At 36.7% G+C, this 16789-nt stretch overlaps 1 protein-coding gene across 1 annotated transcript in view; it reads right to left on the bottom strand.

Annotated features, from left to right (window-relative positions):
* Positions 1–219: 219 nt before the first annotated feature.
* Positions 220–16789, bottom strand: part of tcf7l1b (transcription factor 7 like 1b) — a 71828-nt gene continuing 55258 nt past the window's right edge. Inside the window, exons 5-12 of the mRNA XM_079827853.1 lie at positions 12822–12954; positions 12635–12737; positions 11248–11331; positions 8696–8836; positions 8258–8417; positions 5619–5726; positions 3888–3939; positions 220–1125 (exon numbers count right to left, since the gene is read on the bottom strand). Of these exons, the coding sequence (XP_079683979.1) occupies positions 656–1125; positions 3888–3939; positions 5619–5726; positions 8258–8417; positions 8696–8836; positions 11248–11331; positions 12635–12737; positions 12822–12954 (1251 nt within the window). The 3' untranslated portion in view covers positions 220–655. The remainder of the gene's footprint in view (positions 1126–3887; positions 3940–5618; positions 5727–8257; positions 8418–8695; positions 8837–11247; positions 11332–12634; positions 12738–12821; positions 12955–16789) is intronic.

Genomic DNA, 16789 nt, shown 5'->3' with positions numbered 1-16789 from the left:
CCATTCCAACTATCTCCTACTAAGTGACAGCTACATTTTGGCTACATTTCAATCATTTTTTAATTATTTAATTAAAAAAAAAAAAGTAATATTTATTGTTTAATAAACAGTTAATTTTTTTCCATTTCCATGACTTATCCATGCCTGGAAAATTACAACAAAAAAACAACAACAACAACCACTGAATAAATAAACTTAACTCCAAGACGACAATAAAATCCATTTTTAGAAACAATTTACAAGTTTTATTTATCAAGTTCACACACTTCAAAACTGGGGTAGAGGGGGGTCATTGCAAAGAGGTCTAATAAATTGCCAGAACTATGAATTAAACTCCAAAACTACCATTAATTACAGGCAAGCTTAACTTTTTTTGTTCCTTCTTGTCTTTTAAAAGTAGTTTTTAATACATGTATTCTTTATACAAGATTACTGAATAAATGCATCAAATAAGAAACCAGTTCCAAAGTAGACATTACAAAAAATACATTGTTTTATACAGACACAGAAAAGCGGATGATCAAATATTGACCAATAATATTTATTTCCTTTTCACTTATCAAAAAAGTTAACCTGACATCTATTTCTCCAAAAAGGTAAAAAGCAATATACAGCATTATTTAAAAGACATTAAGAAAGAATTGCTTTAGAAGAGTCAGTCAGCTGATTTGGTTACCAAAGAGAGCGGCTGAGACTGGAACAAAGCATGATGGGAGTGAAGGGCGGCCTGATGGAACGGGGAGGGCGGAGACAGGAGGGAGGCATGCAAGGAAGCGAAGGGGTGTGGCCGAGACAGAAGAGGCGGAGTTGACTGACTGCTTGAGGAGATGCTGGGCTGGGAGGAGGAGGAGGAGGAGAAGGATGATGATGAAGGGCATGAGGAGGAGGAGGGTTTGGACAGGAGAGGGAAGTGAGGCTGATGGTGGCGATCGGGTTTGGTGGTGAGTGACAGCGGCTGAGCCTGCTCAGAGTGAGTGGGGGCCGGAGCAGCGGGTGAAGCCAGGGCCGCGGAGGGCGTGGCCGGGGAGTCCAGCATGCTGCCGTGGGAGGAGCCTGGGCTGTCAATCATCTTCTCCTGAGGGAGGTACTGCATGCACGGTACCTTCTTGTTATGTACCGAGAAATCTGAAAGAAGACGGAAATCACAACATTAATGCCAAGAACTTCCAACGGTTCAGAGTAAACATTTCTGCACCATCTTTACAGGGTACCCAAAAACACTGAAGTCACGAAACACATCACAAACATTATATTTAGAGCCACTGAGACGATTTCCCACCAAATTCTCATCATAATAAGGTTCGGTCACATGATACTTTTCGACTTCCATTCACATGGATGTGAATGCAAAAAGACCAAAGTTTCGTATTTTGCTGCATTCCAACGCTCAAGTTTGGTAAACTCTGGCTGCTGTCAGTTTTTGGGATTGACAACCGCATTTACTTGCAGGTGCGAGTGTCAAAATGTAACCATGAGATGGCGACTTTTGTTCATACAGATAAGAGTAATGCATCATTCGAAACTATTATTTGTGTAAACTCACAATAACAACTAGAGGTCGACCGATTGATCGGTTTATCAGATTAATCTGCACTGATAATGATCGCTGGAACAATCTGTTATCTGGAAAAATTCACACGAATTTTCCCGGGTTGTGCTGGAGCGGCTGAGAAGGGTCAGCTGTCATTATACAGTACGAGAGCGGTCTCAAGAGGCCGAATAAAACTATCACTGACACTTCAGATGCGGATTTAAAACACAATGAAACGGTGTGTATTCAGTACACTACCGTATGTGATGGCAACACGACTTTTCACATCTGTTTGCATGAGTTTATATCCAGCTGGTTGCTTTTATGCATTCATTATGCAGGGAATTTGCATATTTAAAGGGATAGTTCACCCAAAAATCAGAGTTATATTAAATAATATCCTGGCTGTTGAATGTGGGAAGAGATTTTGAAGCCCAAAAAAGTGCATCCATTCATTATAAAAGTGTTCCACACGGCTCCAGTGGTTAATAAAGGCCTTCTGAAGCGAACCCATGCGTTTGTGTAAGAAAAGTACAAAAGTATCTTTACAGCCTAAAATAACTAGCTTCCGACAGACTGACGTACACATTGATTTACAGGTGAACCTGACCTGACACATGACGTGTTGATGAATGATAGAGCACAACAAAACACCGGTCATGAATTAGAAGTCTAAAAGGAGAATTTTTAAAGAGAAATGCTGGAGGATTTCGATATTAGAGAAGAGGGGCTTGAGTTTGTTGCCCAGCCCTATTTGTTTGAACCGCAAGAGGCATCAAAGCTTACGCTACTCCTACATCGCGTCAGGGGTTACTCTTTTGACGCAAGCCGACGTGCATAGGTCACCCCTGATGCTAGTTATTTTAGTTTATAAACTTTTAAATATGGATATTTTTTCTTACACAAACGGCTTGGCTTCAGAAGGCCTTCATTAATCCATGGAGCCGTGTGGAGCACTTTTATAATGGATGGATGCACTTTTATGGAACTTTCAAAATCTCGATCCCCATTCACTGCCATTATAAAGCTTGGACTAGCCAGGACAATTTTAAATAGAACTCTGATTGTATTCGTCTGAAAGAAGAATGTCATATACACCTAGGATGACTTGAGGGCGAGTAAATCATGGGCTAATTTTCATTTTTGGGTGATATATCCCTTTAAAACTAGTGACATGAGAAAGCAAACTGTACCGTCATGCAGCCGACAGAAACACATTTGATTTCAGTTCTTTTTTCATCGTCACTGTAATACATATTTTGCTATTTTGATTAGATAATCAAGTGTTCAAGCAAGTGTAAGAGTATACATACAATATACACGTGGCTAATTTCAATGCTATTGTGTTTGTGTAGATCTTTAAGCATGATTGTTGAGGTCAATAAAAGTATTGTTCATTGTTAACGTCAACATGTACTAATACATTTAAAAGTTGTTTATCTTAACCTTAGTTAATACACTATGAATGATCATGGTATAATTCATGGTTCTGCACTGATTTTAAAATTTTTTGTAATAAAGTTCAGCACAATTTTATGAGTTGTTTGTTTTCATTCAGTATCTATTTGAAAAACTATTGTTTGATTAACCGGTTATCGGCCAGCGTGGGCCAACCTAGCTATCGTTATCAGCAAAATCCACTGTCGACCTCTAATAACAACAAAATGTGTTTTTGTAAAGTTAAGAAAAAAAAACAATGCGCTTTCTGCTGTCTCGGTCTCTGTGGACTGGAGCGTTATGAACGACTAGTAAAACTCTTTAGACAGGGGCAGCTCTATAGAAATATGACACATTTTGTCTTGTATTGTATTGTATTAATGAGAATTCAGTGGGAAATGTACTTAGTAGACATGATGCTTCATTGTCTTTAAGATTATTGACTTTCTTTTGATTTCTTCCGGACAGTTTTCATGAGATTCACCCATACAATACTGAACACAAAATGGAAATGGCGTCATGTGTCGATCTGTTGACGTCACGGTACTCAAACTGTGGATGAGATCACAACGCTGACACTGGCTGTCTGAGGAGCCGTTCACACAGGACACGGCCTTGAGCGCAACAGAGCAGAATAAACACTCTGTGCGCTTATATCTGATTCACTGCACTGACATCGCTAATGGTGCAAGATGATGGAAACACAGAAAGATGTGCATTTGTAGAGCAGCGACTCTGTGTGAACGGCCCCTGAGCCTGCAGACGTACTGTACCTGCCTGCGCTAGCACTGGACCTCATAAGCTGCATGTCAGCAAGGAGGAGAGAGCGGGGTTAGAAACGCACAGGAGAGAGAAAAGTGTGAGTGTGTGTGAGAGAGTGTGTGTGTGTGTGTGTGTGTGTGTGTCCGTCGGTCCTCACCCTCTGCTGTTGAGTCTGTCTTATTATCTCTCTTCCTCTTCTTCCGCTTGCCCTGGAGAGCACATACACACACAGAGAGAGAGCGAGAGAGGGCGAGAGAGATGGAAACAGAGATAATGTCAGAAATACAGAAGGAAGTCAAAAAATACACTATGTAGGACAAATGTAGGTTTTTGAAAGTGAAATAGCAGTGCAATTTTATAATAATAATAATAATAATCCAATTTCCATGAATAGGGTAGAATATAGGAATATTCCCACACAAATTATTAGTGAAAAAGGAGGTGCAACTTTATTTTTATATTCTTATTAATTAACAACATGTACTTACTATAGGGTTAGGTTTAGTTGCATGTAAGTATGCATAACTTATAGTTATTACAATAGTAACTACATGTAACAAGGACTACGTTTCAGATATTTTTGCAGTTTCATTTTCTATTCAGCTTGATATACTTTAAAACACTGATTTGTGTGATTTTTTTGGTAAGAAACGCTTTACAGTAAGTTCCCCTTAGTTAATGCATTAACTAACTTTAACAATGAGCAATACATTTGTTACAGTATTTATTAATCTTCGTTAGTTATTTCCTAAAAGTGTTAATTGTTAGCTCAGTGATCATGTGAGCTCAAATCCATTAAATAATATTAACAGATACAACTTTTGATTTTAATAATGCGTTAGTAAATGTTTAAATTAATATTAACAAAGATTAATACATTAGTTTCAGTGTTAATTCATGTTATCTAACTACAAATTCAGAAAATATATTAAGACATTTTTAAAAAGGTTTCACCTGGAATCATTTTAGAATTTCTATCATATATTTAATTGAAAGATTCCATATAATTGTTATTATTACTATTGTTGTTATATAGGTTTGTTTTTTAAGAAAGATTGTAATCATTTTAAGCAATGTATTGAAATGATATTGTAATCATAATTATTTAAAAAAATAAAAAAATACTGTTTATTATTCCATGAATATAGCCATTGCTGCTGATATGGCGTTAAATCATAAATAAATAAATTACTATGAAAAACTTTACAATAAGTTTAATATGTAAACATTAAATCCTTTAACATTAACTAAAATGCTAACGTTAACAAAGATTATTAAATGTATTGCTCATTGTTTGTTAATGTTAATGAATGCATTAACTAATGGGAACTTCATGTAAAGTCTTACCAAAAACACAAATTGTGTAAAATGGAATGAGAATATTTACTTCTGTCATGCCGTAGAAAAGGTCAAAAGGGTATTTTTTGGGAGAGCAAAAACTAAGGAATGTTACTTTTTTTTTGTAATTATTAAAAAAACGTAACACTTTACAATAAGGTTCATTAGTTAACATTAGTTAACTACATTAGTTAACATGAACTAATAATTAACTGCACTTTGTTCATGTTAATTTCAACATTTACTAATGCATTATTAAAATCTTGTTAACATTAGTAAATGCACTGTAAACGAACATGAACAAACCATGAACAGCTGCATTTTATTTAACTAACGTTAACAAAGATGAACTAATGCTGATCAGAGTTTATGTTGTTCATGGTTAGTTCATGTTAACTAATAAAACCTTATTGTAAAGTGTTACCAAAAAAACAATGCATGATTTAAGAGGAGATACCAAAGTGTACCGTCTTCACAGAAAGTGCCAAATGTGAGCATAAGGCTGTGTGTGTGAGTGTGTGTGCGTCGGATCCTGAAGTGCCTGACTCACGTAGTTATCTCGGGCCGACCAGCCAGGGTAGAGTTGAGAGTGCAGCTGCCGCTCTTTCCTGGCCAGCTCGTAGTATTTGGCCTGTTCCTCTCGTGATAGTGAATGCCACTGCAAACACAAAAACCACAGTCAGCCAAAGGGCAAACACACACATATACTGTTCATACAGGCACTGCTTACACGACACATATACCAGTCTGACCACACACACACACACCCATGTCTTGTGTGTACATGCAACGTGTGTGTAGAAATAGTCACTGCTGGTTGAGGTGGGTGAGAGTTTTAAAAGGTTTTTGACAGAAGTCTCATGCCGAGGTAGGAAAACAATCTATATACCATAGTATTGCGATATTTTGCATGGCAATACTGTATCAGGACATGGACGGCAAGTATCCATCTTTTATCAGGGCCTGAATGTTTGCACAGGATTGTGGTTATTGCAAATAATTTTACTCATACCGCATATAATGCAGGAAAACATTAAAGGGTTAGTTCACCCAAAAATTCTGTCATTAATTCCTCACCCTCATGTCGTTCCAAACCCGTAAGACCTTCGTTCATCTTCAGAACACAAATGAAGATATTTTGGATGAAATCCGAGAGCTCATCCCTTCATAGACAGCAATTTAATGAACACTTTCAAGGTCCAGAAAGGAAGTAAAGACATCGTTAAAATCGTCCATGTGACTCAAGTGGTTCAACATTAATGTTATGAAGCCACGAGAATACTTTTTGTGCGCAAAACAAACAAAAATAACGACTTTATGCAACAATCTCAGACGCAGTTTACATCGTTACCGCAAGTGCAGAGCTTCCTAGTTCTACGTCAGTTGCCGACTCACCATTGGCCGATGATGTTTACGTGAGCACCATGACGCATGCGTATGATGCTGGCCAATAAAGAGCCGCTATTCTGACGTAGAACTAGGAAGCTCTGCACTTGCGGTAACAAAGTAACCTGCGTAGGAGATTGTTGCATAAAGTCGCTATTTTTGTTTGTTTTGCGCACAAAAAGTATTCTCGTGGCTTCATAACATTAAGGTTGAACCACTGGAGTCACATGGACTATTTTAACGACGTCTTTACTTCCTTTCCTGACCTTGAAAGTGTTCATTAAATTGCTGTCTATGGAAGGGTCAGAGAGCTCTTGGATTTCATCAAAAATATCTTCCTTTGTGTTCTGAAGATGAACGAAGGTCTTATGGGTTCGGATCGACATGAGGGTGGGCAATTAATGACAGAATTTTTGGGTGAACTAACCCTTTAAATCGATTTGATATCAGACTGTAATGTCAGAAACAGCTTGATTTATTCCTGTGATGCAAAGCTGTATTTTCAGTCTTCAGTGTCACATAATCCTTCAGAAATCATTCTAACGTCCTGATTTTTTTTCTTATTAATATTAATTCTGAAAACAGTTGTGCTGCTTAATATTTTTCTAAAAATCATGATACATTTTTTACATTTCAACAGAACAGCACTTATTTGAAAGCGATATTTTGTGATAATGTATATGTCTTTACTGTCACTTTTGTTAAATTTAATGCATCCTTGCTAAATAAAAGTATTCATTTCTTTGGTAACACTTCAGTTTAGGGTCCAATTCTCGCTATTAACAAGTAATCAAATACTAATGCATTATTCTACATGACCATATTCTTCATCCCTTAATCCTAAACTTAACAATTACCTTACTAACTATTAATAAGCAGTAATGAGGAGTTTATTGAGGCAAAAGTCGTAGTTAATAGTTAGTAGTGAGAATTGGACCCTAATCTACAGTGTGACAGTTTTTTTTTTTTTTTTTTTTAATCTTACTGACCCTAAACCTTTGAATATTAGTGTGTGTGTGTGTGTGTGTGTGTGTGTGTGTGTCTGTGTGTGTGTATACACACATCAGCTTCAGTTTTATTAAATAATGAATCAGTTAAGGAACAAACAGAACAACATAAGCCACAAAGAAAAAACTAACTTTTTTTGGGCAAAGTTGAAACCTCTAGTTTTTAGTGCAGTGGTTGATTGTAGGCGGCATGTTGATGTTGTCGGACACATTAGTGTTTACACAACAAACGTGCAAATTGACTACATCGCAATCATCGTAAAATTTCAAATATATATCTTTGATCAGCGCAAACAGAGCCGTGTGACTCATGTTTGCATGTCTCGCTGGCGGGACCAAACCTTGCCCTGTATGTGATTTTAAAATGTAAGACGATATCTAGATTTCACTTCTACTGGTAATAAAGTTTCGATAGGCTACATGGTTTTCACTATGAGATGGATTGTCTAATTAAGTCAGATGGGCTACAGGTTGTTTTTAATGGTAAGCCAAAGTGTTTATTTCTTAAATGTTATCACTGGTACATTTTTACCAGTATTTACCATACTCTCAATACAAAAATTAAAATATGAAATTTAAAAAATATTTTCAAATAAAAGCATTTTCTTTATAAAATACATGATTTGGTCTTCAAAAAGCCTTTTTCCAAAAGGTGCATCTTGAAAAAGGTGGGTTGTCTTATATTCGGAACAATATGGTAATATCAGCATTTGTTGCTGACCACTTGTGATTGGTAGGGGACAGAACAGCATAACAAATAGGACATGACGGCATCACACACACACTGTTCACTCACCCTGCGCCCGAGGATCTGGTTGATGGCGGCACTTTCTTTTAGCGTGCACTCGGCCACCACTTTTGCCCTCATCTCTTTCATATAGAGCATGAAGGCGTTTAGAGGCTTCTTTATGTGAGGTTTCTTCTCGTCGTCCTTCTTATTCGGGCCTGGAGACTTTCTGCAAACATACACCACAGGTGGGTCAGACTTTGCACTGGATGCGAGGGAGTGACAGTGAGAAAGACAGATCTGGAGGACTGTGTAGCACTGTGGTGAGTTAGTAGACAAAACAGCGATAAACTTATTTTCTCCAAAATATCAGAGTCGTTTGCAGGTGAGAGTGTGAAGCTAATGCTGTTTAGTTGAATGGAGCATTAATAGGGGGCCTGTCTATTTAGAATAAAAGCAAGAAGAAAACAAAAACAGCAGGAAGGTGTGTTGTATGCTTGTGCTTACGTGTGAGCCGCTGGGCTGAGTTCTCCGTTGGGTTCTTGTTTAATAGCCGGAGAGACGATGGCTGGGTGAGGGATGCCTGTCTGATGAAGACCGTGATGATGATGAGGAACAATATGAGGAGAAAAGCGACTGGACACCAAACTGTAAAGAAATAGAGCGGTAGATTACCATTATTGCCTTCTGAAACCAGGGAAAGCACATCTACGCCCTCCTATCTTAATGGATTTTGGACTTTGTGGCCAGCGGAATACTGTTAGCGAACATACAAATGAACCTGTTATTTAGTTAAATTAATCTGATGTACTAAACTAAAACTGAAATAAAAAACATTTAAAAACAAAAAACTAAATAATGACAAAACAACAGAACTATTCACTTGTACTTACTAACTTTTAACTAAAATTAAAACGAAAGCAGAATTAAATTGAATTAAAAATATTAACAAAAACAAAACTACACAGTAACATAGTAAAGTAAAGTAAAATAACACTAGTATGGCAAAATCTGTTACAGTGTATTTATAAATGCAGAAATAGTTAGTTGTGCCCCTAAAGTTTCTAAATGTGCTCCTAAATTTTTCAATTTATGAGCGCAGGTGCACCTTGGGGAAAAAGTAAGCATCAAGCCCTCAAATGGCTATCTTTACTCTAAAGCAAAACCTTTTCAACTCAGGACCAAATAAAGGAGGGATTTAAATCAAACACTATGAATAGGGCACTTCTCAAAGTAGCTACAGAAAGTGTAGTCCTTGTGTATCACACAAATGCCAGTGGAGAAACAAGCACGGCTGGGCTGTACTGACAATGGCTGCAAAGGTCTGGAAGAAGATGGGCTATTGATCACTATGAACTCTGTATGAATAATTCAACAAATTCCTCACACACACACACACACTGAGAACAAGAGAAGCTCAGTGTAGATTATTCTTATTTAATCCAGTGTTACCACTAAATTAAGAACAGTTCTTCATCAACTCAGATCCATTTCATCTTGAGCGATTGTGAATGAACTCTGACAGCTGACATACAGAGGTAAAACAGGAGACAAATTCAGTATTAAATCCCCTTCAAAAAGAGAAAAATTACAAGAAACATGGATTACGGCAGTCAGAAGAGAGCAATTAGTTCTTGTCAACACCACAAAATAATTTGTCATTATATAAATAATTAGCTCACCTTTACAGTAAGACTACATATTAATTAATTCAACAAACTATAAAACAAATAAAACAAACTAAATAAGTTGGCAAAACTCAAAAATTGAGGCAATCACTTTAAGTTAACAAATTGAGCAAGTAAACAGAATTGCAGACTTTTATTTTGTAATCATACATTTTAATTGCTCTGAACTTGAAATTTTTGAGTAAGCTAATTCATACATTTAATTAAAAAATATAATGTAATCTCAAATTTTTAGTAGTGGAAACTTGACTAGCTTTAACTAGCTAATTCAAGAAATGCCACCTTGCTAATTGGTCACACAATACTTTAGTAGCATTAGCATAGCACTTGCTGAATGAGGACAGCAATATAACACATTTAACATAAATCTGTTCTCAAACTAAGCTCATGCTCCACTTGTCACATGATGGAAACCCTACAAAAAACCAACATAACAGAAACTCTTCTAAACTAGCATAACAAATCATTAAACACTAATAAATCTCCCGCTTAACATTAATCTTGCACAAAAAAACCCATTATATAACACTTAATTTTGGCATTTACTCCCCCTTTTGATTGTCATGGCAAAGCATGCTGGGAAATAGAAATCCCAGCCCAGTTTCAGTTAAATTTAGAAAATGAAAAGAAACACGTTCATAAAACTCAAAACAATGAAACAAATTAGATTACTTAATGTGTCAGTTTTGAGAACTCAAAATATATATATATTTTTTATTTAATTTGAGTTGGCTCTACTTAAACACATTAATTATTTTGAGTTTTAGGGTTTACAGTGGTAATTATGCATAATTTACTGTTATTACTATAGTAAGTAGTACATGCAACATGAGCCCTTTAAAAAAAGTATTACCAAATAAATTATACACCTTTTATTACATTTATCATTAAGTACTTTGTCCTCGTTTTCAGATTTTGCCATTCAAATTTTAGCAATACTGCTGGGGACGTTGCTAATACGAATTCAGGGTTGTGTAGAAATATTGTTAAATCCATCACAAAAGTGTTGACTGGCTTGTTTGTCGACATAATGTAAATTCTTCATCATCTTCCAACTTCATCTGCCTCTATTTCGAGTGTAATGTCAACATCTCAAATCCTATCAACAACCGATGCTCGGAAGCAAGTACCCGCATTACATTTTTTCTTTTTCGATAATCGGTTTTACTCTGGCATACATCACAATACGGAAGAAAGGATCTGTCACTACTTCAGTTTCATCGCTGCATTGATGCCACGGTAATATAACCTTTTAATAACTTAAGCCCACATGTGTGTGTGTGTGTGTGTAAGTGTAAGTGTAATGAACCGGAAATAAAAGTGTAGAGTGAAGAAAGAGAGAACAAAATTTATCAGGAAACACACACTCACCTGGACATGGATGCGTTCATGGCGAGAGCTTGGTAAGGGTGACGGAAACCACCAGCTGTGATGGGGTACATGTGCTGACCCTGCCTGAGAAGAACAGACAGAATCAGTATGAATCAGACAATATCTTCCATACAGCTGCTTTATAGCGGAATCGCTTTTGATTCATAATTGAAGAATTTTGCAACATCGACACTGTTATTGAACTGAACATAATCAGCATTGAGCTGAATACTAAAACTATTGTCTTCTGTAATTCTGTAACTTGTTTCATAATTGATGAACTTTACAGAGTTATTGAACTCGACTGAATCAACGCTGAACTGACTTGAGCTGAATAATGACACTATAATCTTTTAGAGCGGCTTAGGTGAACAAGAGCAAATCAGTATGAATCAGACAATATGAATCCTGGAATCAATTTTGACATTGTTATTTAACTGAATAATGACACTATTGTCGTCTGTAAAGCTGTATAGAGCTGAAATGAAATGGTTTCATAATTGATGAATTTTACTGAGTTATTGAACTCGACTGAATCAATGCTAAACTGAATCAATGGAACTGAATCAACTGAGCTGAATAATGACACTATATTTTAGAGCTGCTTTATAGCTTAATAATGACAATTTTTTTGCAAAATTGACACTGTAATTGAACTGAACTGAATCAATATTAAACTGAATTGTTTCATAATTGTAACAATTCTTCTGTAGAGCTACATAGAGCTAAATTGTCAAGTTCATCAATTATGAAACAATTTCAGAGTTATTGAACTCCAATCAACTGAACTGACTTGAGCTGAACAAATGACACGATTATATTTTAGAGCTGCTTTATAGCTTAATAACTGACACATTTTTGCAACATCGACACTGTTATTGAACTGAATCAATATTATACTGAATAATGATACTATTGTCTTCAGTAGAGCTGCATAGAGCTCAACTGAAATTGTTTCATAATTGATGAACTTTACAGAGTTATTGAACTGAACTGAATCAACTGAACTGACTTATAACTAAATAATGACACTAATGTCTTTGTAGAGTTGCTTTATATCTGAATAATTGACAAATTTTGCAATACTGACATTGTTATTGAACTGAATCGAATCATGACACTTGTTTTCAGTTGAACTTGTTTCATAACTGAAGAACACAGTTATTGAACTGAACCGACTTCAGCTGAATAATGACACTACTGTCTTTTTAGAGCTGCTTTACAGAGAATTTAACTAATATTTTATGAAGTTTGGATCATTGATTCTGCTATTTTCCAGTTTATCACTGTGAAGCTGCTTTGAAACAATCTGTGCTGTATAAAGCTATAGAAATAAAGGTGACTTGACTTGAATCAGGGTGTGTGGGTAGTAAATAATAAGACTCACTGCGGGACGAGCCACCCCAATGGGTGTGGGATCTGCCCCATGGCCCCAGGGGACAGTGGGTAGTAGGGCGACAGCTCTGAGGGGTGAGGGGTCCGAGGAATACCTGAACCAGAGGAACACAGTCAGTAATTCACATGGTGGAAGACAGAAACACAAGTTAAATATGGGTCAGGAGAGTGTGTAATACCTGTCTTTGGGTCCAGTATCTCTGGCGAGAGGTGGGATGGAGGAGTTCCTGGAGAAAAGTGTTCATTGCTGTAGGTGATGAGGGGGGTCAGGGGATGCATGTGAGCATGCTGGACCACCGGGACCTTATTAGACTGAAAGAGAGAGCGAGAGAGGGTCAGGTCAAGAAGCTTTATAAAGACAGCAAATCAAAATTCCCCCTTTTTTCAGAAGTGTTTGCAAATGTAAGCATCACTTTTACTCATATATAGGGTTGGTGAGTTGAACAGCATCCAATCGGTACGAACTAAAGCAAATCATTGAATAATTTAAGACTAAGTCAGTAATTCTACAGAGCGCATCACTGTTTCAGCAGCCTTTGTTCCAGAAGTATTCTTCTGAGTTACAAGCCATGAACCAAAACAACCAGCTACAAGGTGAATCAAATAAAACAAAATTAATGGTTGTTTTAAGGTGACATTGTTTTAGTGTAATTATACAAAAAGGACTGTGTAATATTAACTTCTTTATATAGGGTTCTGGTTAGGCTTTGTTTTATGGTGAATTACTTGTAATTATGCATAATTTACTGTTATTACTATAGTAAGTAGTGCATGTAACATGAATAACTACGTCACCTTGAAAAAAAGGTTACCAAATAAATGATATAATCTTTATAATTGAACATTTATCCCTCAAACTTTGATTTGATGCAAAAATGTATTTGAAAATTGGACAAAAAGGTACAAGACTGAGTACTTAACGGCTTTATTGAGGAAAAGAACTACAATCCCATGAAGCATTGCGAATGACAATAGAATTAAAAACAAATAAAGAAATACATTGAATTAAAGATGTTGATATGTATTACACTTGAACAAAGCATCAAATATTTAAGTAGTTTGAGAGCTTAGGGAAAGCGTTGTTGAAAGGATCTTGATTCTCTCATTGTTTGAGATTTCTCTGCAGAATCATGGGTAATGCAGTGCTTTCCATCAGTATTTCCGCTGATTATTTCAATAAGTTGAAATCATATGGGCTGATGGATTTAACAAAATCATATTCCATTGATTAACATCCTGAGAGCTCACAGTATGTCTGTCTTTAACAGTTTATAAGTTATTGTTCAAACTCAATTCCCCTATGGAGAAAATTAATGGGATTTTTACTTCCAAGAACTTGCAGTTGCACTACATTTAACATTCAATTATTTTTGCTCTTTTTACATTTATAAATGAATGACTTGAACACCTGATGCAGTTATCATTGTTTACTTAGCTCTTTATTTATTACCGACAGCTCGCTTGTCTTGAATAATTGATAACCTGAAGCAATGATCCTTAATTGAGAAATACTTGCCATTGGTTTAATTTAATTAGTTGAGCATTTAGCAGAATGCGTGACAGATGTAAAACCACAATGGTTCTTGTGTAAAAGAGGCCAACGGTTGCTTATGTATGAGATATATGAGGATATATATCTGTGTGTGTGTGGGTGACCAGTAGTGCTGCAGGATATTGAAGTGCGATGCGATAATTTGCTAAATGTGAAATACGATACGATCATGTACAAAACAGAAATTGAATAATCAAATGTAAAAATAAAACTGCGTAGTCTTCACTGTATGAATTAAATAAACACGGATTCTTATTAAAGCCATAAAAGTTATTCAGTCACGAGTGAGTGATTTTCTCTTTGTCTTTTGTTGTTTAATATTAATGACAGATGCCAGCAGGTTTATTAGGCTGCTGTCACTTTAAGAGCTAATGCACGGATCCAAAATACTGTTACAGATGCATTTTCTTTCTCAATCGTTTACGTTCACTTAAGGCATAATTCACTGTTTATGTGAATACTCACTAAGACAGCCATTTTGACCTAATTTTCTGCGTATTTGGCCATACTACTTCCGCGGCTTATTATGCTTAACTCTTTTTAACATTATGCCCATCACATGTATGTAACAGTCATGTGTCCAGCCTATTCTCTGCTCAACCTAAAATATTGACTTTATATAACTTAGCAAGCCATTGCAATATGCATTTCATATGTACATTTGTGATATTGCAATATATTGTGCAGCACTAATGACAAGCATGAAGCAATCTGGCCGAGCCCCAAGGAATGCTGGGAGAGCTGAGCGCCGTGCCAGACAGCCACACACCCAATGCCACACCAAAGCCCTGTTTACACATAACGTACCTGACAATGTCTCACACAACAATCACTCAATGCACTGATAACTCCAAGGCAACACACGAGTAGAGCATGACATACATGCACAGCATGTAATTAAAACATTCATTCAGGGTAATGAAACCCAAATCCTCACGAATGAATGAAGTTGCACAAACTAGTTCACATTTGTCTGTTTGTTAGAAAAAGCGAGCGGGAGATGTTGTGGTTCAGGCAGCACATCTGTAGGACTGGGGAATGACTGCATCAATATTTCATCATCCTGAAAACATTGCTGAAACCACAGCGAAGTGATTCTGGAGTTTGGGTGTAAGCAGAACTGCTTTATAAAAGGTGAGGAAAGACATTATAGACCAGCTCACTCATTTATCTAATATAACTTCACAACCAGAGTGGTGGCAAAGATCATGTTGAATATTGTCAAAATGGTGTGATGGCTTGGTTTGATGTTATGTAGACAAACTAACTTTGGTTGCTTATTATAAAAGTACAATGTTTTTTTCGATGTTACAAAACCGATATCCCAGTGTAATGCAGAGATAACCAGCTATTTGTTTCTGTAAAAAAAAAACGTGTGTGGATCACCGATTTTGAAGTCAATAATTATTTTAATGTTATAGCCTATAAATGATAAAATGGCCAGTTTTTAAAATATTGTGAAATATAACTCCACGTTTTAAATACTAGAAAATTTAGAAGTGAATTTAGGCATCGATGTATGGATATTCATTCTGAGATCTGCACAAATATTATATTTAACAGTTTAACACTCTAGTAGTGGTGGTGTCAAAAATATCGATGTTTCGATATGTATCGATGCTGATATCTGAAACGATACCAATACTCCTTTCTACAGTATCAATACACCGATGCCAGCTACACTTTCTGGCTCTCCTCTCCGACCGACAGTGAGTTCACACACACCCGCCTCCTCTCATTCACTCCGGTTAAATAGTGTTGGTGTGACGGGTCTGAATTTCCACTCATTCCCGCAGATTTCACGCTCATATCTGAAGCGCGCACACATACAGTAATAAAAGCTGCCTCTGACATACAAGTGCAAAAATTAGCTCCTTTTCCAAACTTCTTAATGGTCAAATACACTCCAAAAAAAAAAAGTCACAATGCCCATCTTGGTGAGTATTAACGTGAACACAGTAAGTCGTAAATGGTACAGGAAGAATGTGTAACAGGAACAGTATTTTGGATCCATGTGTGCGTCAGGTCTTAAAGGGACAGCAGTGAATAAACGTGCCACTCTTCATGTTGTTAATGTTATTCAAACTACAAAAAGACAAACGATCACTTACTGCTCTTGGTTGTAAAATAAGAGCTGGAAAAGTTGTTTAGAGGCAGAGAAAGTTATTTGGATGAAAACAAGCTTTTCCCTTTGGAATGGGTTGATTTATTAACTAAGACCACTGGGAATGTGTCTTAATTTGTAGTCTAATGTCTTGTATTCTGAAGTCCTGATCAAAATCCTGTCAATAGGGGGCAGACTACAGCAGTCGATCTGTGACGTTTAAAGACTCAACAGCTTTTAAAATTCACTAACAAGCTGTCAACTATTCCCAGTCTGCCAAGTTGAGGGCATTTTGGTATTCACTATCTACAGGACACGAGTGTGAGAGAGTGCGTCAAAAACCAGAGCTGCAGTGAGGAAAGCTAAATGGCATTAGTGTCGGTCTGGAGCTGGCGGAGGGTTTGCGCAGATTGAGTCTGTGGCGGTTCTGGCCAAGAGGGCATGGCTCTGCTGGGACGGGCAAAGGAGACGGGCCTGCTGTTGGCCGTGGA

This window comes from Gobio gobio (assembly GCF_949357685.1).
Source record: "Gobio gobio genome assembly, chromosome: 10".
Classification (NCBI taxonomy): Eukaryota; Metazoa; Chordata; class Actinopteri; order Cypriniformes; family Gobionidae; genus Gobio; species Gobio gobio.
The sequence above is the reverse complement of the archived record's forward strand: the minus strand, read 5'-3'. Positions and strand labels throughout refer to the sequence as shown.